General features: G+C 48.1%; 5 protein-coding genes across 9 annotated transcripts; all 5 read right to left on the reverse strand.

Moving 5' to 3' along the window:
• Positions 1-51: 51 nt before the first annotated feature.
• On the reverse strand, positions 52-2,039 carry LOC100827902 (protein TRI1). The gene is made up of 2 exons (XM_003573971.4): positions 1,641-2,039; positions 52-522 (listed from the first exon to the last, which is right to left on the reverse strand). The coding sequence occupies exons 1-2, from the start codon at positions 1,920-1,922 to the stop codon at positions 397-399; spliced, it is 408 nt and encodes a 135-aa protein (XP_003574019.1). The 5' UTR covers positions 1,923-2,039; the 3' UTR covers positions 52-396.
• Positions 2,040-2,438: 399 nt separating this feature from the next.
• Positions 2,439-4,884, reverse strand: LOC100826362 (probable pyridoxal 5'-phosphate synthase subunit PDX2). The gene is made up of 7 exons (XM_003573966.4): positions 4,723-4,884; positions 4,506-4,633; positions 3,755-3,842; positions 3,589-3,662; positions 3,287-3,475; positions 3,009-3,106; positions 2,439-2,904 (listed from the first exon to the last, which is right to left on the reverse strand). Exons 1-7 carry the CDS (start codon positions 4,775-4,777, stop codon positions 2,772-2,774), a joined length of 765 nt encoding a protein of 254 aa, XP_003574014.1. The 5' UTR covers positions 4,778-4,884; the 3' UTR covers positions 2,439-2,771.
• A 246-nt stretch (positions 4,885-5,130) lies between these two features.
• Positions 5,131-8,139, reverse strand: LOC100832774 (probable polygalacturonase At1g80170). Its single transcript, XM_003570830.4, has 3 exons — positions 7,496-8,139; positions 6,254-6,553; positions 5,131-6,132 (listed from the first exon to the last, which is right to left on the reverse strand). The coding sequence occupies exons 1-3, from the start codon at positions 7,886-7,888 to the stop codon at positions 5,296-5,298; spliced, it is 1,530 nt and encodes a 509-aa protein (XP_003570878.2). The 5' UTR covers positions 7,889-8,139; the 3' UTR covers positions 5,131-5,295.
• A 485-nt stretch (positions 8,140-8,624) lies between these two features.
• LOC100831454 (E3 ubiquitin-protein ligase BOI) lies at positions 8,625-13,399 on the reverse strand. 2 transcript variants are annotated; one of them, XR_001406612.2, is made up of 5 exons: positions 13,028-13,399; positions 12,697-12,854; positions 10,858-11,201; positions 9,731-10,352; positions 8,625-9,431 (listed from the first exon to the last, which is right to left on the reverse strand). XR_001406612.2 is itself a non-coding variant. In XM_003573983.4 (4 exons), exons 2-4 carry the CDS (start codon positions 12,836-12,838, stop codon positions 9,795-9,797), a joined length of 1,044 nt encoding a protein of 347 aa, XP_003574031.1. In that variant the 5' UTR covers positions 12,839-12,854; positions 13,028-13,399; the 3' UTR covers positions 9,503-9,794. The 2 variants fall into 2 exon arrangements, 1 of the variants encoding a protein (XP_003574031.1); XM_003573983.4 differs by lacking the exon at positions 8,625-9,431 and having other exon boundaries at positions 9,503-10,352.
• A 515-nt stretch (positions 13,400-13,914) lies between these two features.
• LOC100834120 (protein RDM16) lies at positions 13,915-17,791 on the reverse strand. 4 transcript variants are annotated; one of them, XM_024461803.1, is made up of 7 exons: positions 16,925-17,004; positions 16,365-16,427; positions 16,176-16,285; positions 15,685-16,086; positions 15,317-15,511; positions 15,062-15,225; positions 13,915-14,978 (listed from the first exon to the last, which is right to left on the reverse strand). In XM_024461803.1, exons 3-7 carry the CDS (start codon positions 16,176-16,178, stop codon positions 14,117-14,119), a joined length of 1,626 nt encoding a protein of 541 aa, XP_024317571.1. In that variant the 5' UTR covers positions 16,179-16,285; positions 16,365-16,427; positions 16,925-17,004; the 3' UTR covers positions 13,915-14,116. The 4 variants fall into 4 exon arrangements, with proteins under 4 accessions (XP_024317571.1, XP_014756900.2, XP_003574040.1 ...); XM_014901414.2 differs by having other exon boundaries at positions 16,176-16,290; positions 16,925-16,971; XM_003573992.3 differs by having other exon boundaries at positions 16,176-16,427; positions 16,925-17,791.
• Between the last annotated feature and the right edge of the window lie 7,399 nt (positions 17,792-25,190).

Below are 25,190 nucleotides of genomic sequence, written 5' to 3' on the forward strand. Positions count from 1 at the left end.
ATATTCATCATGCTCGTAGCAAACCAAATTAAACTCTCTGGAAGGCATGCATTTGACCATAACCTGCTTGCTAAAATTAACCATTCCCTGCGAGCAGGCCAGCATAGATATATGACTGGGGCAAAGTGCCACCAACATACTAGACATTAAACCACACAAATGTGCATGAGGGCGCCCTCACAGGATCACAGGAGCAACATACCACAAAACACAGGTAATCATTTCTACATGCATCGTAGAACACCCAACCTAAACATCAAACAGAGTCTGAAGTCTTTAATTTGACCGCATAGACTTACTACCTAGTGAACCCTTGACTTAACATGGATCACAAAAGAAGCTTCCGAACACAGGGTCTAAGCAGAAAGCGCCCGGTGTTGGCTCCACTTGGATGCTTTAGTTAGTCTTCATGAAATGCGGGGACAACAGCCTGGAGATCTCCATCATTCCGACCTTGTCCCTCCCAGAAAATATGCTCTTGAGCTTCTCATCACAGTTAATCTCCTTTCGGTTTGCTGGGTTCTGGAGATCATGTAGAGAAAATTCGCATTACAGCAACAGAAATGGAAAGCTAGTAAAGCAGTCAGTTGCAAATATATTATGCAAAATCAGTATAACTGAGCTAACAACTACGTTTTCAGACTAGTAAAAGCAGTCAAGACTCAAGAGAGCATACATTTTTTTAGAAAATGCGAGAGAGCATACATAATTACAAATTACACTATTATGGTCTATGCATTTGTAACTTCCAAGTGTAGATCACACTTTTAATGGGAAATATAAACTTTTTCAGATACAGAAAAACTAGGTCATGTAGGGTTCAATGTTGCAATTAAAAGGTCAAGATCAATGGATCCAAGAACAGTAGACATGTAGTCAGCAAACAACTGCCAATTGTATATAAAAATTCCTCCAAACACATAGATTTGCCTTACCATAGAAAAACCTTCGGTTAAAAATATTAGGGTGTCAGAAAGTATTATGGATGATGTGCTCGATCTAGACAACCGTGAGATTAAAATTTATACAGCAAAGCAATACATTTCCAGAAAGAACTGGAACTGAGCATGAAAAATTGAACAAGACTTTGCTGTGTGCCAATGGTCCAACTCAACAACATCAGCACATAAGTAAAATGGTAGGAACTCTCTCTATGAGTGGTATTCATACAATCTATCTAAGCACCCGAAAATGAGGAATGAACTGCACGAGTTTTCCCAGGTGTAACTACAACAATAAACAAATCAAAGGCACGTCTCTTAAACAGAGCCGATAAATTTACCAGGGTTGACAAAAACTCCTTTCTAGGAACAATTGCCTGACACTTTTTTTGTCAAGTTCCATGGCCAATTAGATACAAAGACAGCAAAATACTAGCAGGAAATCGATCATGATTAAAACTATAGCCAGAGGCAACAATGGGGTTTCCTTCTCCCCAACCACGATGTCCCCTGACTACTCAAAGTAAGCTCTACTCAAACACTCCAAAATGGGGGTTTACTTCCCCCCAAACCCCCAATCCACCATTCCAACGACATACGCCCACATCTAGACGGTACATGCAAGATCACATGAACGAATAAATCGGCAGCAGGAATAACGACTAGAGCCCTATCCAATCCCACCGGATAAATCACTACCTGGAGGTTGTTGGCCTTGATGTGCGCCCAGACGATCTTGATGGCGTTGGCGCGGGAGATCTCGGGGGCGCCGCCGGGGAAGCGGCGGAGGGCGTCGGAGACCGGCACGGGCCGCATGATCCCGCGGAGCTCCTTCGCCTCCGCCGCGTCCGCCTTGGTCGTCACCTTCGGGGCCGTCGCCGCCGCGGAAGCCGAAGCGGGCCTCTTCCCCCCCGCCGCCGCCGAGGAGGACATGAGGGCTCGGCACCCGCGGAAGATCCTAGCCGCCGCCGCAGACGACATCGCCGTGGGGATGGATGGATGGAGCTGCGCTTGGTTCGGTGAGGGAGGAGTGGGAGCGACGCGAGAGGGCGAGGGTTTTGATGGGTTTAGGGTTTGGAAGACTTTGAGCCCATTTTGTATCTGGGTTCTGGCCTTCTGGGAGAGGAGAGGACAAGCCATTGTTTGCGGCCAGGTCCTTGTTCTTCTTCATAAATTACACACTAGGCCTCCATTTGAAAAAGAATGTGCATTTTGGTTTTATAGGACGATAAATTACACACCAGAGCTACCATCTCCTACCGGAATAACCGCAAGATCCTGTAGTTCCGCTAGATGCAGTGGGTACTAAGTCGGATCTGTGCTAAGATAAAATAACATACAGTACATTTTTCTTTGAAAACATTAAGCTTGTTAAAAATAATACAGAGTATAATTACTATTGCCATATTGGCCATATTGATCAACATGCAACACATACGCCAACCAAAATAAGTAAGGACAGATCTCAAATATATTCGAGATATTACTAGTGATGGGTGGAAGACTGAAAGCGACAAAAATAGTCAGGTAACGTCCGTTCGACGTGATACAGATGTATTACTTTCGAGCAAAACTAGGTGTGGTTTACATTGACAGTGGCATTTGCCATCTAATGTCCTTTCACTGGGTGTGCATTGACACAGACATTTAACCGACCAGCTTCCTTCTCGTAGAAAGATCAGTGTTTGGAGCACAAATGACATTATTTGGGTTGGTACAGTTTTGACACCAGGGATACAAATTGGTATGAGCATAAAAAATGGTCAGACCCCTTTCCTATCACCAACAAAATTTAGTTATCTTCTTTTCTCCCGTAATTTGGCACCAGTGCTACTCGAAAATGGGCAGATCAAGCGGCTTATTCTTCGACCCGCCCTCCACGTCTCTTGAAGATGTCGAGAGCGATAGCGCCGAGAAGGCCTTTGCTTGAGAATCTTTGTCCATGTCCAAGAAGAGGCGATGCCTGCCGAGGAGCAGAGCACAAGCATGGTATCCTCAGAGTTAGTAGCTTGAGCAATGAGTTTGAACCAAATAACATGATATGGCACGGACGAAGAATCCACTTACCATCTAGAGTCTGACGTTAATTCTGGGTGAAACGCAGTGGCAAGGATGTTCCCTTGCCGTACTGCGACAATCACCCGATCTTTGGAGTACACTTCATCCTGCAAGGTTATTGCATTGTATGTCAGTTCCTGTGGATATTTGATTTGCAACGACCAACAAATCCTATGAATCTGTCTATTTCCCACTCTACCAATCTAATTTCCTCTAAAGAGAGCAGAACATAATCACAAGCAGCATATTGAAAAATCATGATCAAACTCAAGAGAGCAACAACAAACCTCCGCACCCTCTGCAGATATTGTAATGCTGGGTCTACCAGCAGGAACAGGGCAATCAGCCAATACTTCGACATCTGGTCCAACTTCCAAGATAGCAGGTGCTCGTATAAAAACACCACGGCAGATATTACTCCCTCCTTCCTTCTCTGCAAGCATTGGCACTGAAAGTTCCGTTTCAAAGCTTTGGAGCTGCAAGAGAAATGTAGCTTGCAATCAGATATGGTGCTCGCAGGCTTGTATATTTATCTGAATAACTTCTGAAGATGTACAATCTTACCAGCTAAATTAAGAAATCAAGTTACCTGACTCCCAAAGAAGTTACGGTGGACAGTACAATCAAGCCCCCCTACAAGTTCCTGGCCACCCGATTTTTGCCCTGTAAGTGCCATTACTTATCAGTTATAATGTTCCATCAATTAATCTCATGGAAAAAAGTGCAAAGCAATTGGTGGTCGACAATTCCGTTACCTACTGCCTTGTTTGCTAGGAAGATGAGCCCAGCACAAGTTCCCCATACAGGCTTTCCGGCACCGACAAACTCTCGTAGTGCAGGAAACTGCAAAACAGATGAACTCAATGCTGGAACATTTAACAATGTAAGTAACTAAACATGTAGCAAGTAGTATATTTCAGACAAGCTGTTCTACTGGAGCTACAAGCTACAAATGCCCATAACTATGTAGACAAAATGTAGAAAATTCAAAATTATGAGGATGAAACTTCGAACTGTAAACTCATAATAAGCGGCATTAGCAGAGATGTCATATGAAGTGCCCTTTTCAGTTTTTCTCTACTCAACATTAGGCGCTACTACACATGTCAAAATTTTCCTTGGTAGCAGTTCTCTGTTCTCTTTCTTTTTCCATGGAAATAGGGAAGAATTATGCATCAATCGGGAGAAAACGGTGTTTCTCTAGTCCAATCATAAGCACGTCCTATTCGATCAACATTTAGTAACGAACATTGGCGTGAAAAAAAAAATCAGGCAACCAATCACCAGTAGAGTGTACCAACCCAGTTGACTCAATTTCATCTAGGACAAAAACTATACTGCTGCTAATCTAAGAAAGAAGCGTATCGTTTGAACCCGAATTTCATCGCCCTCCGGCGATCGATTTTAGAGATAGTCGGGCACACACCAAATTCAGCAGCCAACCTCGGGATAATTCTAGAGGAACAAACAGAGGCAGAGAAAGTGGGGGCGGGGCACGGCACGTACGAGGTTGTGGTAGTTGGCGAGCTTGGCCATGGTGGTGCTCTCGCCGCCGGGGATGATGAGCGAGTCGATGGCCCCCAGCTGCTCCGCCTTGCGCACCTCCACCCCCTTGGCCCCGATCCTCCTCAGCGCTGCTCCACCCCCCAATCCAAAACCAATCAATCAATCGATCAACACGCGAGGAGCAGAAGAAGAAGGAACAGAAGGAGCACGCGCTTACCGGCCATGTGCTCGTTGTAGGAGCCCTGCAGCGCGAGCACGCCCACCACCGCCATCGCTGCTGCTCCGCTTCGGGACGCGTCTGCCTGTGGACTGTGGTGGCGTGGCTCGAATGGGTGGTGGGTAGGTGGAAAAGGAGGCTGGCTGTGGGTGACGTCAGGGGAATGGGGGGAGGAAGGAGGCGCACGCCGCCACACGCGGGCCCGGGCCACTGACGGAGACGGCGCCAGTATAGTGGGCCGGCCGTCCGATCGCCGGAGCTGCGTCCACGTCGGCGGGACGATGCTGGCCGTCCGTTTCAGCTGGGCTGGGCTGGGCCGGGCCGGGCTCGAGTGGAGTGCATCCACCCGTCGGTCAGGCTTGGTCCGCGCGACTATTTTTTATTTTCTTTTTGTATCGGTGCAATTTATTCAAAGAAAAAACTACCCGGTAAAATTTAAGCAGCCGTCGATACAACAAAACATAAAAATCAATAAATAAAAACCTAATTAATTAACATTCAACACTTATAAGATAAGCCAAAAGGGCATGCCTAGCATGTCAACATCTAAGACACAGGTCACAAAGTTCCACCTCACAACTCGGTGTGCAGCGGCGGTGGCTCCTCCCCGCCAATCTTCTGCCCTCCGCCGCCGCCGCATACGTTGTTCCTAAGGCAGTCGGCAGGGGGGCGGACAGGCCCATAGTCGAACCCCATTACGCAGTTGCACACGGTATGCAACTCGTCGCCGTCCTCTCGAAGAAGGTCGATGTTGCTGAGCACGATGTCGCTGCACGGCACAGTCTCGCTGCACGCGAACTTGATCGCCTCCGCCCGGGTCGACGTGCCGGTGATGTTTCGGTACATCACATCGCTCACCTGTACATTGGTGCTTTGGTTCTGGCATGGCGTCCGGGAGTCGCAGTAGAACTGGTCGATGATGATGGGGTGGTCGACCCCTTCCACCAACACGTTTGAGAACCGCACGTCACGGACGTATCCGGTTCCACCCTGCCACGTCTTGATCCGGACCCCGTTCTGGGCGTTGCTGATGCGGGCATTGTCGAGGGTGACGCCTTCCACGGCGGCGTACGACCCTCCCTGGCCCAAGCTGCCGATGCTGATGCCGTGGCCTGGGTCGCAGACGATGCCTTTCATCTTGATGGCGAAGCTTGCATTGGAGATGGATATGCAGTCGTCGCCAGTGCCGATGCGGCAGCTCGTGATGGTCACAGCCGTGGACTCCGACACGTGGATGCCGTCCGTGTTGGGGCTGTCTCGTGGAGCCGAGATGATTACGCCGGAGACAGACACGGCGTGCGACCGTGACACCGTCAAGTGCATTTGTTGTGCGTTCTGGATCCGTAGGCGGCGCACCCGCACGCTCCTAGATGAGTCGATTGTCACCGCGGTTGGAGCGCCTCTGCACGGCTGCAATGCAAGATCACGTTTATAAAAAAAATGTATTATCACAAGAGAGAGAAAAAGGTATCTTTTGGATATATTTTTGTCATGTTTAAGGTATTGTGTAAGATTTCGCATCGGTGCCTACCTTGGACTTGTCGATCTTGCATGAGTTGGCCCACCACTTTGAGCCGGAGCCGTCAATAATGCCGCCGCCCTGGATGCGGGCACCGACAAGGCCCCCAAAGAGGAGCCACAACCGCGGGCTTGCAGGGTCCCAATCCTCTGGCTCCTCCGGCGCCACAATGGCGCCCTGGATCAGCACGACCAGCTTCTCCTTGCATGGACCCATGAACCTCATCGTGCCGACCTTGTAGCGGCGGTTGGCGGGGACCACCAACACCGCATTGCTCAGCGAGCACGCCTTCTTCCACGCGTTCCGGAATGCCTGGCAATTATATAATCAACACTTCAGTTATTACTTGTTATATTTACCAAAATGACTAAAAATTGCACTGCTTTGTAGGGGGGGAAAAATCTGCAACTGAGGATTAGTCAAAAATGTTTATTGCTGTCATGTGGCTTATCGACGAAGCATTTTTCATCGTATAAAAAAGTGGGACCCAAAAAGAGGAAACGTTGACAAGATAAACACGCAGGCAGGCATGCGTGCACGCAGAGATTATATATATGCTTTTCTTCCTGATTAGGCTGGATTGAGCGATCTCTCAACGAGATTTGCACACCGGCCTTGCTAGCTTGTGGATCTTGACGATGATTGTTGAGTCAGTTAACTAAGCTAATTAAGCAACCGCCAATAGCCATCAAATCAGTCAACCTCTTTTTTTTTGTTAGCTCATCGATCATCACATCAAAATACACACATGGAAAGTGTGGCCTCCTGCTAGCCAACTTCATTTGCAAGGTGTTTAATTAATCCTAGCTAGTTACTTGAGTGATGTATACAAATTGCAACTTTCATGAGAGAACTCGAATTTTATTGCGTCTAGCTCGTTGCAATGGTAAGAACAAAAGTAGAGTTATGTACCACCCACGAGGGGTGACAACATGAAATATAACACGACACATCACACATCTAGCTAGCGACAGCAGGAATCAAAACACTTGTAAAGTTGTAATGCACCAAAACGACATTACTTAAGCTAAAAAGTGCCACTCAACTTTTCCAAGTAAAGCAGAATTAATGTCGCAACAAACTGAAAGGTGAGATGATGATGCGCAGGAAACGTTCGGCGAAAAAAAAAGGTAACGGCTCTTCTCGTCACACGCCGCCAAGTAATCGAAGATAAGAACAATCCATGGAGGAAAAGATCGCAAGTAATCAAATGTGCAGATTCAAAATTACTGCTACTACTACTAATAATAGTACCTCCGTGTCGTCGGCGGTGCCGTCCCCCGCCGCGCCGAAGCTGTCGACGTTCACCACGTTCCTGCACTTACTATGCCCCGCGCGGCATCTCGCCGTTGTCTCCCCCAACATGATGCCATCTAATTCCTCGTACTCCTCTTCGTCGTCGTCGTCGTTGTCGCCGTCATGCCATTCCATCAGGTGATCTTCCTCCTCGTCTCCATCACCGGCACGCTCCTTCCACGGCTTCAAGAACCTCTCCTCATCCTCGTCGACAGCCGCGGCCTCATCTTCTCCGCCTCCGGCACCAACAACGCCGACAACATCGCTTGATCTCTCCGCCGCCGCCGCCATGACCATCAACACCAACAACAGCATTGCTCTCATGCCTCCTCTTCTTCTTCCTGTCTCCATTTCTCACTCGGCGTCGCTAAGCTATATATAGCTCTAATGGCGCAAGCTAGCAAAGGAACTGAAGGAGGTTCATGTTCATGTGAGTGCCGTATGGTTGTGTGTGTATATATGTAATGTATAGTACGTGCAACAATTTATAGCCAGAGGAAGGAGAGAGGACTTAAAGTGCAAGTGAATGATTCCAAGGATCACATGCAGCGTGCGATCGACAGACAGAGCAAGGTGCGTGTGGTTTATGCTTTACTCATCCTCTGCAAAAATGGGACTCAATAGAGGATGTGCGCCCATCTTTTTGGGTTCTTTTCCTTGGCGTTGTATTTCGATCTCCATTTTGATTTTGTTTGTTGGTACGGAAGATTAAGGTGGTGTTAAGTAATGATGCGCACGCCAAGTTATAGTTTCAAGTGTGAGAGGATGTGCGCAGGGTCATAATTAATTGTTTCTTGGAAGAACATGATCCATCCGTGGCACCTTTCTTTGCAGAGGATTTATGGGGGAGGCTTTTGGGTTGTCTTTACATTAACGTTGATAGCTTACGACAATGCTTAATCATTCTATTTTTCTTTACAAGCAAAACAACATGGTACTGTACTACTAGCAAAGAAAGGGTTCTCCACTGGTGGGTATATACATACGGCCCGTTTCAATCTAAATATTTTCCTAAGACTTTTACAGAGCTAGACTTTTTTTTAATGTCTTAGCGTGTTGTTTGATACTTTGATTTGTAGGACGGTCATAAAAAGGAAATCAAGGCTCAAAAGACTGAGCCCACATAATTATTGTACTTTTCTTAACATTTTTCAGAATTTTGCAGATCAAAGAGGCCTTACTTGTATCAGATTAACCAACAAAGAGTGACGTCCAATGATGCTCATAGCCACGGGGCTGAGTTGCACGGAAATTTCATGATTGGCCATGGATGATGTAGCTCCACGATTAGATTCTTGCAATCAAGCCGCGCCCCCGGTAGCGTCTCCCGCTCCATTTCTTCCAATCCGATCCAAATCCTTTCAAGAGCCGGCCGAATGATTGCAGGGAAGAACAACACACAAAAGATGACAGTCATTCTTCTCATTTTGTCTTGCAAAAATTTGCTCTCTTCTTTTCTTTCTTTTTTCCGAAGCTTTCTTGTTTAAGAAGAGACAAGCCACAGAGCGCCGCACAAGTTGCAATGGAAAAAACCTACGTCCCGGTGCCGTTCCAAACGGTAAATCAGATCTGCGCCGACCATTTCTTCGATCGGACGCCCCGATTTGCCAGCCAGAACAATGGTAGACCTTTGTCCCAATTCTGATCCAGGCGGGCAATCATGAACCGCACCGGCACCATTGGATTTTGGCTTTACCTTAGGACGCACTCGTCCAAATCCATTCAGTTGGCAAAGCAGCAGCAGCAACAACAGCTGCTCCAGCACTGCACGTTCCGTTGCGTGTGCAGCTGCCCCTTCTTCACATTGTTTCTGCCGCAACGAACTCCAAAACAAAACCCATCATGCACAGGTGCCCCTGCTCACACTCCATTCCCCCTTGTTTCCTTCTTATTTCTGCAACAACACCAAAAAGAAGAAACTAAATATTCAGTGGGGTGAGTATGATCGCCTTATCATCATCGTCATTGCTCATGAACCCAAGCAACATGGCTTGCAGTTGCTGCTCCATTGTTCAAAAGACCACTGTCTATTGATTGAGGTTCACTTGTTCTAAATGTTTGTTTGGAACGCCTGAATTTATCAACAAACCGGTCATGTCTCTTGAGGGACCCCAGAAAAATTCAGGCGTTCCAAACAGGGCTAGGTATGCTGAGAAACCAAACCATGAGAGACTGAGAGAGAGGCGGATTTACAGGGTTTGCAGTTGGTACTGCTTCACGATATCACTGTCCCATTTCACTGGACACGAGATTGTGACTAGGACATGTTGATCTCGACGCTGCCGCTCTTGGGGAACCGGCAGACAGGGCACGCGTCTGTGACCTTCTCGCAGTCGGTGCACAGGCACAGGTGGCGACATGGCATCACCAGCACGGACGCCTCCTTTGCTCCACACCATCTGCAAGCCGCCCGCAGCGCGCCGGCAGCTGTGCTCTTGCTGCCTCCAAGGAGGAGGCTCGACTCGAAGAAGCCCCCTGGTGTGGCGTTGATGTTCTGGCCGGACCCCGCGTTCTCCTCTTCGCTGTCACCGGTGCCTTCCCTGGTGAGATTGGCCTGCTCGGCTACCACTTGCATCAGCTGGGTCTTCAGGCTGCTGGCGACAGATTGGTTGTAGAGTGCCGCCGACTGCCATGACTGGACTTCCATGGCAACCTGCCTGATCTGCTCGTTCAGTTCCTTGCTCTTCTTGTTCATGGTCTCCAACTCGAGTTCCTTCTCCCTCAGCCTCTTTCCGAATCTGCGTTCAACGGACGCTACAAAAGAAACCATCTGCTTCTGCTTCATCTCTCTCACGTGCTTACAGAGTTGCTCCACCTGTACGAAAAAGAGCCACGACATAAAACCAACCAGAAACCTCATCAGAACGTATTCGATGAGTTACTTTTAAAAGTTTGAAACAAATAATATGCATGCTATCAGAGCCTATAACAGATACTACAATAGGGAACAGGCACAGTATCTTCCATATTCTTGCAATCACACTCTATACAGCAACAGTCTTAACAGGTTCTGCATTTCGATGTGGACAACCTAACCAAAGGAGGAACTACAAGCCAGTAATATTTCATTTTGGCAATCAGACAGTATGATGATCGAGCATTTCCAAGGTTAGAAAGTGATATCATAGTGATCCCACCAACAACTTGAGCATCATATTTGGATACCTTGACAATTCTACACGATACTTCATGAATGTTTCATAAATAAAGAGCAAGAAAAAAATCATAATCAAATCCTCACGGTAAACATTATCATAACTGTCTGAACAAAAACCAGAACTCAGATTTGGTCAATAAATAAAGTAGGATAAAACATTTACCTGGACTCTGAAATAGTAGTCAATCTCTTTGTTTTCTTTCTCCATTTCTGCCATAATAGCATCAATTTCAGGCCTCGTGGTAGGCAATGAAGACATGCTTCCACTACCGGATGCGATGGAAGAATTGCGCTCATTATCCTCATAGGACAATCTTAGCCCAGTAGACACAGCACTTGAATTACCAGTACATGGCAACCGATCAGCATCCCCTGGAGGAAAGCTGTTCAAGGACATCTGAAGCTTGAGCTTCTTTTCATCCACTGTATAATTGCATGTATTTCTTGCTTGGTTCATTATAGGCAGGTGGTTATTTCCATTGTAGTTATAATAACCACTGGTACCAACTGCAGAAAATGCATTCATAATTAGATGATCATACATTTGAGAATAAGATCAGCACCGATAAAAAAGTAGTGTGTTGTGCAAGAAGGCAAAGTTCAGTTGGCTACTCCGGTTGGAGCTAGAGCTGCTAATCGGTAGGTTCGTCAGTAATGATGCCAATGGACAATGGTGCTTATCCCTTAAACTATAAGGATAAAAAAGAATCAAAGCAAGCATTACCACGCAAGCAGGCACACCTACAAATTTAACCAATATATTATAACAAGCAATGCAACAATAAGGGTGTTTTTGTTGCTAAATTGTCAGAATTCAAAATGCAGACGAAATGCTCTTCTTATTAACCATAAAGTACTCGTGTTGGATCTAGTGATGCTAATCAGCAGGTTCATTCATGATGATGCCTATGTGGATACCAGAAACTCGAGAACAACAATGCAAAAGCATCAAAGGAAGGGATTATCAGGAACAACTACCTATGGACAATACAGCAATGACAAGCAAGGTAGCACGAGGTATGTCTTTGTTGCTAAAAGTACCAAAAGTCCACAACTCAAAATGAATCTAACAACAAAACCCATCGGACAAAATACTGTTCTTGAAGGTACTGTATGAGCCACCCCATGCCGCCACACCACGGGAGGGGGGGGGGTCAAATAAGGGAAGGGCATTACAAGAAAAAATAATCAATTCCAAACATACCCTGAACAATGGTTCGCTGTTGACATTACATGCTTTACTAGTTGATAAAAATACAGAGGGCAGATGAAGACAGGACAAAATGGTGGGAGGAAATTATCGCCATATATCTTGACTGGCTTATATCTAGTATAGATGTACGATTATTATTAGTTAGCAAGCCACACCAAGAAACCTTGTGATTGAGATAAGCAGCATGCACTTAGCTAGGCTTTGCTCATAAGATACATCTCTTCTATAGTTCTATAACTAACCAAAGGTTCGTTTGTCCACGGTGTCATCTGATTGAGAACAAAATACCTTGATTCCATGAAAGAAAATGAGTTAGTCCAGACAATAGCCATAACAAGCCCCGTGCTAATTCATAACTAGACGTACGGAATGATACTCTCTGTATATGCACTGATGCAAAAACAGTTATCATGCATAGCGATAAATTATAGGACGGAGAGACAGCACGACGCCGCGCGCCCCTGCTTCCCATCGAGCGCGGTGCTGGAGGCAGCTGCCCATCAAGCGAGAGTGCTGGAGGTGCATCCATGCAAGCAGCGTAGACCTGACGGCATGCATTGCATCGCGGCTGAAGACTACTGAACAAACGTGTGCCCGTTACTATTTCCGAATTACATAATGACATGGCGGCAACCAACGAACACCTGGGGGCAGGGAAGCGCAATGACTACCCAGCATTCGCATAACGGTTATTGGGTACAGAAATCTTCAGTCAGTCCAATCACTAAATCAGGGATTGCCTATGCTTCCGAATACAAGTAAGGTGGGGGTAATCCGTAATCGTTATACCTGCCGTGTTCCCGAAGAGCTGAAGCTGCTGCGGCGCGGGCTTGGCATCAAACACGAACGGGCTCTCCTTGGCCTGGGTGCCAGGGTATGGTGCCGAGACCCAGTTGCCGCCGCCGCCTCCACCGAACGTCTGCCCCTCCATTCCGGCACCCTTCCTCCTGCCCAACACACAACAGAGGAAAAGGGAACGAGTTTCTCAACAATTAAGACACAGACGAACACCGAAAACCGCAGTGAACCACGCGGTTCGATCCTATCGACAAATTCAGAGCGGAACGGGGAGATCAAACGGAAGCTGCGGGCACCGGAAATGCCTCTTCCCCATACGTACCAGAAGGCGCCGCAGACTACACTCCCAGACGACTGCGGCGGCGGAGGCGGTGGCGGCGGCCTCCGATCGGGGCGAATTATCCGATCCCGATCACGGAGAATCGAAACCGCACTCCCCGGGAAACGAACCCAGCCGAAATTCGGGGGAAAAGCGGGGACGGTGCAGGGAACAGAAAGGGGGGAGGGACGGAATCTGCGGCGCGGTTCGAGAGGAGACGGAGATTGCGAAGGCCTCCGGCGGTTGCCGACGACGACGAGGAGGATGACGGCGGGGTTGGATTGGGGAATGCGGACGAGAGAGGGAGCGTTGGGAGTTCCGCGATTTATTTGGTGGAGTTTTTGTTTCGTTTTCGGAAAGATATTAAAATCGTAGCGGCACGCAAAGATGGAAGGAGGAAGAAGAAGAGTGGGAGACGTGGAGTAGAGGAGACAAAGGCCATGCCCATTTATCGGCCCGCGGCCCGGCCTGGCCCATAGAGATGGGGATAGTGGGCCGGTTGTTGTCTCCGCGCAATTTGGTAAGCATTGTCCAACTGCGGCTCGTTTAGTTCATGGGCTTTGTTCTTTACTTATTCTTTTAGCAGGCAAAAGTTACATCGTTCAGAATTAGTACGGAGTATAAGATAACTATCGCAAAAAAAAAAAAGATGACTATCATTAGGTGGATCGTCCAACCAAACTTGCTCAATCTGATAAGCATCCTAGGCAAGACAGTCCGCCACAACATTTGCAACTTTGCTGCATTGGTTCAATGAGTGCAAGATTGTCCGACTTGACAACCACCAGGGTGCAACCCAACTGACCGGCGACTGGTAACCATATATTCTAAGTTAACACAAAACAAGAATCTATACAAGCAACAAATGTATGCTAGTGAATCTCACAAAATTAGTCTGAAAATAGATATATTTAAAAGCATATATTGCAATACTTCGACAGTTCTTCCAGATGTTTTGCGTTGAGACCACGTATGCAATCTCACAACATTAGTCTGAAAATAATACGTTCATGACAACACAAAGTAGAGCGGTACTAAGTTCAGCAAATGTTCGCTGTGGTGGTGGGTAAAGGTTTTGAACAGAAACAGAGCTCATGACGAATCTTCCGAAAAGTTGACAGCCAGGTCCCAGTAGTGTGGAACAGACGCATCTGCAAAAACCTTCTTGGCAGCAGCCTCACTCCGGCAGTGATGCACACTGAACCTGTGAAAGGTGTGCTTCACCACACTACCCTGCCAGACTAATGTACAGCTATTCACCGGCTTGTCTGGTTCCTCATCGCCGTCATCCTCACCGCCAACTGCAGCAGCCCAGTCAATCCGATTCAGCATCAGCTTATTGTACCTCTTGATTGACTTCTTCCCTCCTTCCACAACCACAACACTTATACCGTCTGTGATAACTGCAGCACCAGTCAGCCGGTTCTCTTGCGCATTCACGTCCACTTTAAAGCGTGTCTGAGGGTGTGAGAGGTCTCTAATTCTGTACACACAAACAATAGTGTCTGATGCATTAGGATCATCAAAAAGCTTCCTTTCTTTCTTCTCACGGCGCTCTGATGGTGTGAGCTTGCGGGCAATGTTACGGTCCACATGAGCTTGCTCACGTTCTGCAGCAGCTGTTCGTATTTCCATCTCCATACGTGTTGGATCCTGCGTAGCTTCAGCACCAAGTACTTTCATAAGATTGCTCATCTTGACCTTGGGCTTTGGCGGCTCCAAGAGGCCTTGCCTAATCATTTCTTGCCTGTCCTTTTCCTTTGCAAGGCGCCTCTGCGTCCTAAGCTTCTTTTGCTCCTTCTTAGTCAGCTTAAGTGGCTGAGGCGGCGGTGGTGCAGCCTCAGCCGGTGGCTCCAATGGCTCAGGATGTTCTACATAGATTGTGATCCTATCCATATTAAGCCTTTCCAAGGAGATATCCTCGTATGTACCAGTAAGTAAAATTCTTGTATCCCTGGAAAGAAACAGAATAGACATTAGTAGCTGTATACTAATAAAGTGGATCTAAAAATAATCAACAGACAGGTAGCAGAAAACCATGGCTCAATGTCAGGGATCTCTTCCTTCTGCTTTTGCTTTGGAAGCCGTACACCAGGAGCAACTTCAATAAGATTTGGATTCATGTCTCCTTCAGTCTTTGCCTTATTAAGTTGAGTTTGTTTTGCTTTAAGCTCTCTAGCTTGTGCATCACCAAATTGATTCTGCATAATCAAACTATTACGGTTAGACACCTAGGCCGCGATAAATTAAAACAGGATCACAACAAATCAAGAAAGGTTAACCCTAAAAGACCTTAATCCTCTGCAACTCAGCCTGCTTTGAGAGTTTGCCTTCCTCAATAAACTGGAATCCTGGCCTCTTAGGACGGAGAAGCTTGGTTGGGTTGATGCCCATCCTTTCGTCAAAATGAACAGTGGATTTTGCAAGAGAATCCAAGTCTGGTTTGATGATTTGGAATGCATCCTTCTTCTGCTTGTTAATGTTAACCTACCAAAGGTTGAACCAAAAGTATTGATAAATGTACGGAACTTGTACGGAGCAACTCCTCCATCCCATATTAAGTGTTGCTGATTTAGTACAACTTTGTACTAAATCAGCAACACTTCATATGGGACGGAGGGAGTGTATCATAGTGAACTATAGAAGTTACAGCAATACACCTTCAGAGTACTTAGATTGCTTGGCTTGGTCATGCTGATAACGTTCCCTTGCTCATCAATTTCCCTACCTTGAGCATCAAGACGGAGAACAGGAGCCTTGGCAGGTCTTTGAGGAACAGTTGGTTCAGTGGATGTACCAGGGAACATATTGATCAGAGGCGCAAACTGTGGATCCTGGCGAAATCCCATCTTAGCAGCAAGCTCTTGTGCTCGCTTCACAGCATCCAAATTGGGAATGTTGGTAAGACCTGGAATACCAGCTGCACCTGATCCTGCTGGCACCCCGGAGACTGTACTACCAGGAAGTTCAGAAGCTGCAGATGCAATTGAGCTAGAAACAGGCAGTGCTTCTTTCTTAGGAATTTGTTTATCAGCATTAGTACTGCCAAGTTTATTATTAAGCTGTGTGAAAAAAACAAGTACTTAGAATGGCTGCAAAAGTGCAACAAAAATATTGAAGTAAGGGAGTAACAATAGCTGCAATTTCTTACCATAGGTAACCTCTTGAGTTTTTCTGATAGTTCCTTCTTCAGTTGCAAAGCCTTTTTAGCTTTGGCTAGTGCATCAAGAGATAGATTACTACTTCTGCTTGCAGTTCCATCTGTACTAGATTTTCCAGTAACTTCATCAGATCTAATACTAACTCCCCCATTTTCATTGGTTGTAGTAATCGAGGATACCTTTGAAGCCACAGGATCAGCAGATGGCACCGCACCAGAATTGAGCGGCTGCTGAGCACCAGTCTACAAAATAAAGATGAAAAGTCAACAAATAATGTGTATCCGATGAGAATAAATACACAGGTACAATCGAGAGAGAATATATAGACAGGTAATTTTACATGGGAAAGAATAGTGGGACAACGAACCAGTCATCAACCTTCTGAAGAGAAAACAGGAACCATGGACACAAAATTCTTCCAAGCGTAAGTACATATTTGGTTTACCCTCATACAATTGCTAAATAAATGCAATGCTCTCCAGCATTAGGCACTATGAGCTAAATAAATGCAATGTTCTCCAACATTATGCACCATGAGCTAAACAAATGCAACAAATGAACTATTTCATCACTTTCTTAAGGTTTTATAACCAAGAAGCTAATTTAATTAGAATCATACTAGCTAGACAATTCTGGGTTCATCACATTGGCCCTAATGGATATTGGAATCACGTGACCAGAATACAGAAATGAAAATGAAATTACTAGAAACATCATACGGGAACAGCAGCACACTTACATTAGGCGCGGTGCCGCTCTGTGAACCTCCATTAGCAGCTGATTCTGCCTTCTTCTGGTGGTCATGAGATGAAGCAATCTTATTATCCCCATTACCCCTCTCCTCATCACCGTCCTCAAACCTCCTGCGTTCTCGCCTCGGCCTGTCCTCCTTCCGCGAAGGAGGCGGAGGAGGAGGGTCCGCCGAGACCCTGACCCGCTTCCCGCCGTCCCGGTCGGGCTCGTCGCCGCCGTCGCGGCTCTCGTGGTGCTCCTTGCGCTTCCTTGATGAGGAGGACGGTGGGGGTGGTGGCGGCTCGCCGTCAGCTGAGTCACGGCCACGGCTCGGCTTGGCGGGCGGCGACGGGGACGCTGACGGGGAAGGCGAGCGGCGGTGGCGGTGGCCCCGGCGGCGGTCTTCCTCGGCACCACCGCCGCGGTGACGGCGGCGGTCGTCCGAGTCCGCGTCCCGCTTGTGGTGGCTGCCGTCGTCGTCGCGGCGGTGGCGGCGGTGGCGGTCGTCATCGCGGTCACGGCGGTCGTCGTCGCGGTCGCGTGTGGAGCGGCGAGAGGAGCGGTCGCGATCCATGGGAGGGGAGGGAAGGAGTTAGGGTTTCGGTGGAGTTCGGGACGCTCGCTGGCCTTTTCTCATCCAATCCAATCCAACCCAGTGCGCCGCAGCCAGGAGCAGAAGCACAGAGCCCTTCCCCGCCGGATCCGGGGAGGGGGGAGAAGGCGGAGTGGCGGGGAGAGTCGAATCTAGCGAGGGCGGCGGCGGCGGCTGGCCGGGGGAGAGAGACGGGCTGGGTTTGGTTTGGTTCGGTTCGGGGAGCGCGTGGGATAAGAAAAGAAAACCTAGCCGTTCATGCTTTCTGGCCGTCGGATCTGGCCGACTTCTGTCTGTTGCGGTGGGACGGAAGAAGCAGGATTAATAACGAATGAAAAAAGACGATATAGGCAGCTGCATGTTTACGGGCTGCCAAATTTTCTGTATGCTTTTTTAGCTACGGGGTTAATATTGATTTTGATTATTCAGACTTTTACTTTTGTTTTGAATTGAAGTATTTTATTGCTCAACTTTAGTTTTTAGGTTTTAGTTTTAATCTTTAATTTGCACTCCCTCCGTTCCATAATTCTTGTCTCAAATTTGCCCAAAAATAATTGTATCTATTCCTAAAAAGCGTCTAGATACCTGTAATATTTCGACAATAATTATGGAACGGAGGTAGTAGCTTTTAAGTTTGTAGAAAAAAAAAAGGTACTTATCGAATCTGCAGGAGGCGCCGTGCGGAGGGAGCTTCGACAGCCACGTCGGGAGGAGCTCTAGCAGGAGGGCATGCGTCCGATCCGGCCGTAGGAGCCCTGGCCATAGGCGACGACGGCCCCTAACCGGGCTACAAGGAAGCACGACAGTGGGGGTCTGGTGGCCTCCCGTCTGATCTTGAGGGAAGGAGGGCGGCGACCCATATCCGGGCCAGAAGGAGGCACGACGGTGGGGATTTGATGGCTTTCCGTCTGATCTTGAGGGGAGGAGAACGGCGGCGGTGGCCCATATCCGAGCCGGTGGGAGGTGCAGTGGCAGGGATCCGGGGTCCTTCCGTCGGATCATGAGGGGAAGAGGATGCCAACGGTGGCCCATATCAGGCAGGAGGGAGACGCAGCGGCAGGGATCCAGTGGGCCTTCCGTCGGATCTTGAGGGGAGGAGGGCAGCACCAGGGATTCGGTGGGCCTCCCGTCGGATCTTGAGGGGAGGAGGGCGGCGGCAGGGATCCGGCGGGCCTCCCATCAGATCTTGAGAGGGGAGGGCGGCGGCAGGGCCCATATCTGGACCGGAGGGAGACGCGACAGCGAGGATTTCGGGGACTTCCGTCAGATCTTGAGGGGTGGAGGGCAGCCGCGGGCCCTTTTCCGGGCCGAAGGGAGGCCCCACGGCGGAGATCCGGTGGGCTTCCGTCGGATCTCGAGGCGGGAGGGTGGCCGCAGGTCCAAATCCGAGCTAGAGGAGGCGCGACGGCGAAGACGGCAAGGTGGGAACGAAGGGAGAGGAGGCGCGGCGGCTACCCATGGGGAGAGAGCCTAGTTTTGAAAACCGGACCGGTAATCGAACCGGCGAGGCTCTCGGTTCCGGTTTTTCTGGTAGAACCGCCGGTTCACCGGTTGAACCGGTGTGGCTTTTTAAGATATAAAATAATCTATTTTAACTAAATACTGAAGAAAAAAATCCCGCGAGGTGCGCTGCGGGCGGCGAGCCGGTGCTGGTGCGGGGCGCGCGGCGGGAGGCGGTGCGGCGGGCGGGGGGGGGGGGCGAGTTGTGGCGGCCGCCAGGCGCGGGCGCGACGAGCGGGTGCGGGGAGGCGCGCGGCGGGGCTCCCGGTTTTTCCCGGTCCACTTGGCCGTCCGGTCCAGTGCGCTAAACAGACCGCTAGGAGCTGCGGTTCCGGGTTTTTCCGATCGGACCGCCGGTCCGGTCCGGTTTTCAAAACTAGGGGAGAGAGGAGAAAGACGGGAAGAGAAATTGGAAAATGAGGAAGAGAAAATGGTCGGGATAAGAAAAAAGAATTCTTGCGTGAGAGAAACATGACGCCCCCAAAACGTTCATGCGTGGGTAAATTGCGTCCTCCGATCATTGGAAGCCAATCTTTACTATTCTTTAATCCACAGTTATGTTAGTCCCTCGTACGTCAAATTCACACAAATTACAATCCCTGCCACCGCCAACGTCCGTGCCTCTCTTCCCCGCCTCTGAAGAAAAAAAAGAAAAAACTCGCACCCGATCCAATCTCTCCTCCTCACCGAGCCGCCGCCGCCACCCAACCATCCTCCTCGACGAGCCGCCGGCCCTATGCCCCTCCCCACAGCGGCGGCGGCCCTCTCCGACTCTCCCTCCTCCACACCTCGCCGTCGCCCCTCTGTCCCTCTCCCCATCCGCATTCTTCGTGCGCCCACCGCCAAGACGTCATGGAGGCTCGGCCTCCTCTCCCACTCCACACCTCGATGGGTGCCGTGATTTGCGTCGAGGGGTGCCTCCGCCGCCGCCACCTCCTCCGGCGAGCATGGCCCCTCAAATGCGGGAGCGAGCGTGCGCGGCGGAGACAAGCACGGCGCGGGCACTGGCGGGAGTCGACGACGAAACCGCGGCGGCGTGTGGTAGCCCAAGGAGGCGCACGACGGGAGCAGCGACGTGCGATCGCAATTTGGCTGGGCTTGACGTACTCGGGACGGACGAGGCGGCAGCAGCGTCGAACCCTAACTTCTTCCCCGACGGCATGGGCGTGGGCGTGCCTAGAATAGCTCGCCTCCGACGACTTCCGCGGCCACGTCGCAGTCCGCCACGCCGCTGCTAGCCATGGCAGAAGCAGTGTCTCGCACGTGTCAGACGGGGAAGCCTCTACGCTTCAGGCATCCTCAAGAGCTGCACCGTGCTGGTGAGATGAACGACACTGATCCCACACAAATCTTGGTGGAATCGGCGACTCAACAGTGCCTCCAGGCTCCGGCCATGCGGCTTTGATTGGCACAGGTGCTGGATGGAGGCAAGCTGCTGGCCGGCATCCCTGATTAGTCGCTCCTCTCCATATATCTCGCTTGCTGGTTAGAAGCGCAATTCGGAGGAGGTTTTGGAACTCAGAAACCTGTTGGAAGAGGTCTCATGTAGACTATATTTTCCTAAACATTGCTGAAGAAATGATTTGTTGGCACTTCCATTTTTCACCATGTTCAGATTTTGGGAGTGTTCCGGGACTTGTCGTTCCATCTCCAGATGTGGGGCGCCCCATCCTGCACTCTGCACCATGGTTATGTTTGGTACCCATTCTTTTGTCTACAAGATTAATAATTTGCTCATCTGCAATATTGTGCACAGTTCTGATAGGAAAAAAAAACTCTTGTCATTAATCTCCATTTCCTGACAAAGTTGTCAAAGAAAGAATACCAGCCATTTTGTGTATTTCTTCGATGGCACGACCTTAGTGATTCAGCATCTAGAATTCGGTACTGTAGCTTTACAAAGTTATCTTTATGGACACTATGTAGGTATCTGTTTGAAGAAATGGACATAGCTGAAAACCCGTAATTAAGCTGGCTTATAGCTGAAATGGTGGATTATTCACAAACTATCTACATTGTTGCCTGCTAAAGTGGAAAGGGGTGTTCTTTATTCATCTTCGTCTGTGTAATCAATATGAACTAAAACCACGACTAGAATTTAGGAACGGATGGAGTATTTCTCAAGTTGCAATGCTTTCTTTTTCAACTGCGCAGACGCCAGATTTTGGCTTTAATGCTAGGCAATTCGTAGTAACTCGGTTCTCTTGCCTAGCTTATATCAAGCCTCGTTTTCTGATTTTTAAGTTCAGATTCAGCTTTCAAGAGTTCAGGAAAGAAAATAACAAAGAAAAATATTTGTAGTTGTCCTGAATTCTCATATATTCTCTGTACAGTCTGATGACTCTTTCAACTCGGCATCCTTGTTATTGCTAACTCGAACTAAATTACGTTAGAATTATTGTTCCTTCTCAATGCAGTGCTCTCTTGGAGTTATTTCTCTTTCATGCTATGTTCTTTATTCAGGACTTACGAGTTGCTTCTACTTATTGCTGACAAACGAAGCTGAGGTAGATGGACTCAAGGTACGCAGTCTACTAGACTAGCACTGTTGTTGTTGGCCAGGATTCTCTCAATATTCTGTTTGTCCAGCATTTTGCACAAATAGATGCTATCAGATAACCAAGCACTTCCATATCGTATTTAACGGTTTACACTACTTTTGTGTTGTAAAACTTCATTCAACTAGAAAAACAAAGGACAAATGAACTACGCAGTAGAAAAGAAATGCTCTCAAGAAGCACAAGCAAATTAAAAAAAAAGACCAGAAGAGACTGAAGTAAAAATACATCAATTTCCGGACTTTCTGAGAAGGTTAGGTCTTACATATGTTGCTTGTTATGCCATTTTCACCAATATTCCATGTTGTTTTTCAATTGAGCATGATGCATGTGCAGATCAAATGCTCCTTTTGATTTAAATTTTCAGACTACATTGATATAGAGAAACTATAAAAGACATTCTAATTGTATGTTCTACCATTTGATCACGTGACATTGTCACCTCCATGTAACCGGCCGGTGCCAGTGCCACCACCTAGATAAGTTTAGCATGTGTCGCTGTGTGCTAAATTTCTACAGTTTACTGAACCAAAGGACACTGTCACCTCATTATCATTATTTAGGTACCTCATTAAGACACTGCCATTGACTATCCTTGCAGGTGATGGGTGATATAGCTAAGTTCGAAGCATTGCTGATGTAGGTTATCGGAGTGTGGGTAGGGGAGAGTTGGCTACAAAGCCGAGGAAGCTCGCTGGAGTGTGGAACGAGAAGTGTTGGGTGATCTGTGTTGTCTTCAAGGAAGATAGCAGGTTGAAGTTGTAGAATCCGGATCTAGGTTGAACGGGAGGTGTAGGACGTCACCATGGTTGTATCAGAGAGATGCAACAAGAAACATGTATTGATTCATTGTATTGTTGAAAATCGTTACTGAGATGAGATATCCATTGCAAGAAATTTATTCTCAGTATTTTTTTTCTTTACATATATTTTTGATTCCGTTGAACGCATGGTGAATAGTTTATTTTTCACTGGAGGTAGCTATCACTATTCAGCAGTACCGCCCTAACACGCCCGCTCAGCCGTTAAATATTCGATATCAAGAAAATTCGAGGGATCATTTCTTTCGAAAACAAGATCGGGCCGAGGCGGTCTTTGTTCTGAACCGTGGTTTTTTCTGCAAGCATAACCCAATCCCGGCCCATTCGGTCTTCCGCACTTCCAGGCCGATACACCCTGCGTGGGCCTTCTTTTCCATTTGGTCCCTCAAATCACCAGTTTTCCTCCCAGACCAAAAAACAGTCTTAGAAGAAAAAAAAAACTGCTACTTCTACGTGACATGGAAACTCGACTGAGCACGTTGTAAATTAACAACAGAAAACAAAAAGTCTATACAAGGAGAATCGATCTAGTCTACAATCTGCTGCCGATCGACGAATGCCTTTTGTGGAGGGAGAGAGCAAAGTCGCCTGCACTGCACAGCACAGCTGCATCTTTGGATCAGGGAAAGCAACTTTGACAAGAGAACAAAAAAAGAAGAAGATGAACCACTTCACCACACACATATATTTATGCTCTGTTCTTGCCTTGCGATGCGTGCAACGTGCCTGCCTGCCGTGTGGTGCACCAGCGCTACCTCACACCCAGGGCCTACTGCCAGAGCAAGAAAAGGATCGCCATTTTGGCTACCCTGCTAGCCAAAGAGCCCCGCCCCGGGGCCTGGCACTGAAAATTTTCTTGACAGAAAGTAAACGACTGTTTTTGTTTCTTCCCTTCTTTCCCAGTTTCAGTTTACTTTCAGAAATCGGAGCGGAGAAGATTCCGAAGTGAGAAACCTGGTGGTGACAAGAATGGCTGAATATTATGACAAGTAGTCAAGGTCATGAAGAGATCTTGTCTCCTTTCTGTCCGCCGTGAGAAAGAATTGACCTGAATGCAGATGTGTGTGATGCCGTGCTGTAGTAGCAGCAGCAGCAGCTAGCAGTAGCACAAGCTGGCAATCCCATCATATATGTGTGTGTGACAGGTTCGGCAGGAATTCTTCAGCGTGTGGGATTCAGTGCTTTCGATCTTTTTTTCCAGTTCCATGCATTCTTCCTTGCAGGGAGCCGATATGGGCTGAATGACTTGGTAATTCTTCTGACTGGATTCTGGTACAAGCACAAGCTAGCTGCAAGCTGCTTCAGTTCGTACAAATAGCAAGGGGTATATACTGTATGAAGCTAAGCCTAAGAAGAAGTTTGATCCATTTGGTCACTTGTGCTAGAGACACGAAGCCACGAACCTCTGCCGGGAGTTGCTGCAGCCGTCTCCCGTTGAAATGCGTCTCCAGTTCTTTTGCTTCACCCAAGGACGTTACAGTGCTCGCTGCTGCTAGAGCACTGAAGACACCGGCCCATGCTCGAGTTCGATCTCCATCTGTTTGTCTCTTCCGCGAAAGAATCTCTAGCCAGGGGAGCCGGCCACGTCTAATTAGTTGCATGAATGAGTGAATTGATGGATTGATTAGTGAGCGAATGCTAGTAGTATAGTACTAGCATTGCAGCCAGAATGCAGTTGCTTCTTCTTCCCATTGGGGCACGAGAAATTGTACAGTACCTGCCTAGCTTTCTTCAGTTTGCAGAGCTGCTGCTGCTAACTTCTTTCTTGGGCTTAGCACCCCTTCTGCCTCTCGATTCAGTGATCGATCCTGTATGTGCGTGGCCACACCGATCATGCGTGCCGGCCGGGCGGCAGATTCTCAAACCAGAATCATTCGCCTTTATCAGTACTTCCTCACATCATCGGTCTCAGTCAGGTTAACTAACCAAGGAGTATATATGCCTTGTTTTACCTCTACTATAGTAGTTGTTCAAGTAAAACTTTTAGTACATATGTGTTCACCCATGATGATGGCAAAGATATACCAGTAGTATGTGACGAGGCTCGATGGATACGAGCGCAGGTCGAAGGATCCATCTACAAAACCGCGAGGGGTCAACAGAATTTCATACCGGACGGAGGGAGTAGTTTACAAAACACAAATTGATTAAATTTGACTTCGGACAAATCAAGTGTGTACTGATTAGGAGAACTCCGGCCGCCCTGCATGCACGCAAGCGGCCCTCTAGCCGAGCTAAGCCAGGAGTAGGGCAAGTACGTCAGGGTGCGTAATTGGTTGATCTAATCACACTGATGGACTAGCTAGCTGACATTTCAGTGAAACCCAGCTGGATTATCTGAATTAGTCACGAGACGCAGACAGAGTAGGTACGTGTACGTACACCACATATCCTGTCGAGAGAAACAGAGCTCGTGATCGACCACATTTGGTGAACACAAAGTCGATTGTGGCCCAACCCCATACCCTGCTCCATCGATCTGCAATATTTGTCTCTTTCGCCAAGAATCCCTGGGGAGCCATGCCATTCCCATGGATTAATGGATACAACAACTACAGCAACTGGCAATGCAGTTTCCTCTTTCCATTGGGGCAAGGGAAGGCTGCTTATACGGTTTGGTTGGAGAGCTCCTTCTTACTTTCTTGGGCTTAATTATATATCTTCCCCATCTCTCTCTCGAGATTCAGTTATATGATCCTGGGCGATCCATTTGGCTGCACGCCGGCCACACCATGCGTGCCGCCCGGCTGATTCGCAAGCTTATACGTAGCCAGAATCATGCGCCTTTTTCTTCTCTGGTGG

The sequence above is a fragment of the Brachypodium distachyon genome, chromosome 3 (assembly GCF_000005505.3).
Source record: "Brachypodium distachyon strain Bd21 chromosome 3, Brachypodium_distachyon_v3.0, whole genome shotgun sequence".
In the NCBI taxonomy this organism is placed as follows: Eukaryota; Viridiplantae; Streptophyta; class Magnoliopsida; order Poales; family Poaceae; genus Brachypodium; species Brachypodium distachyon.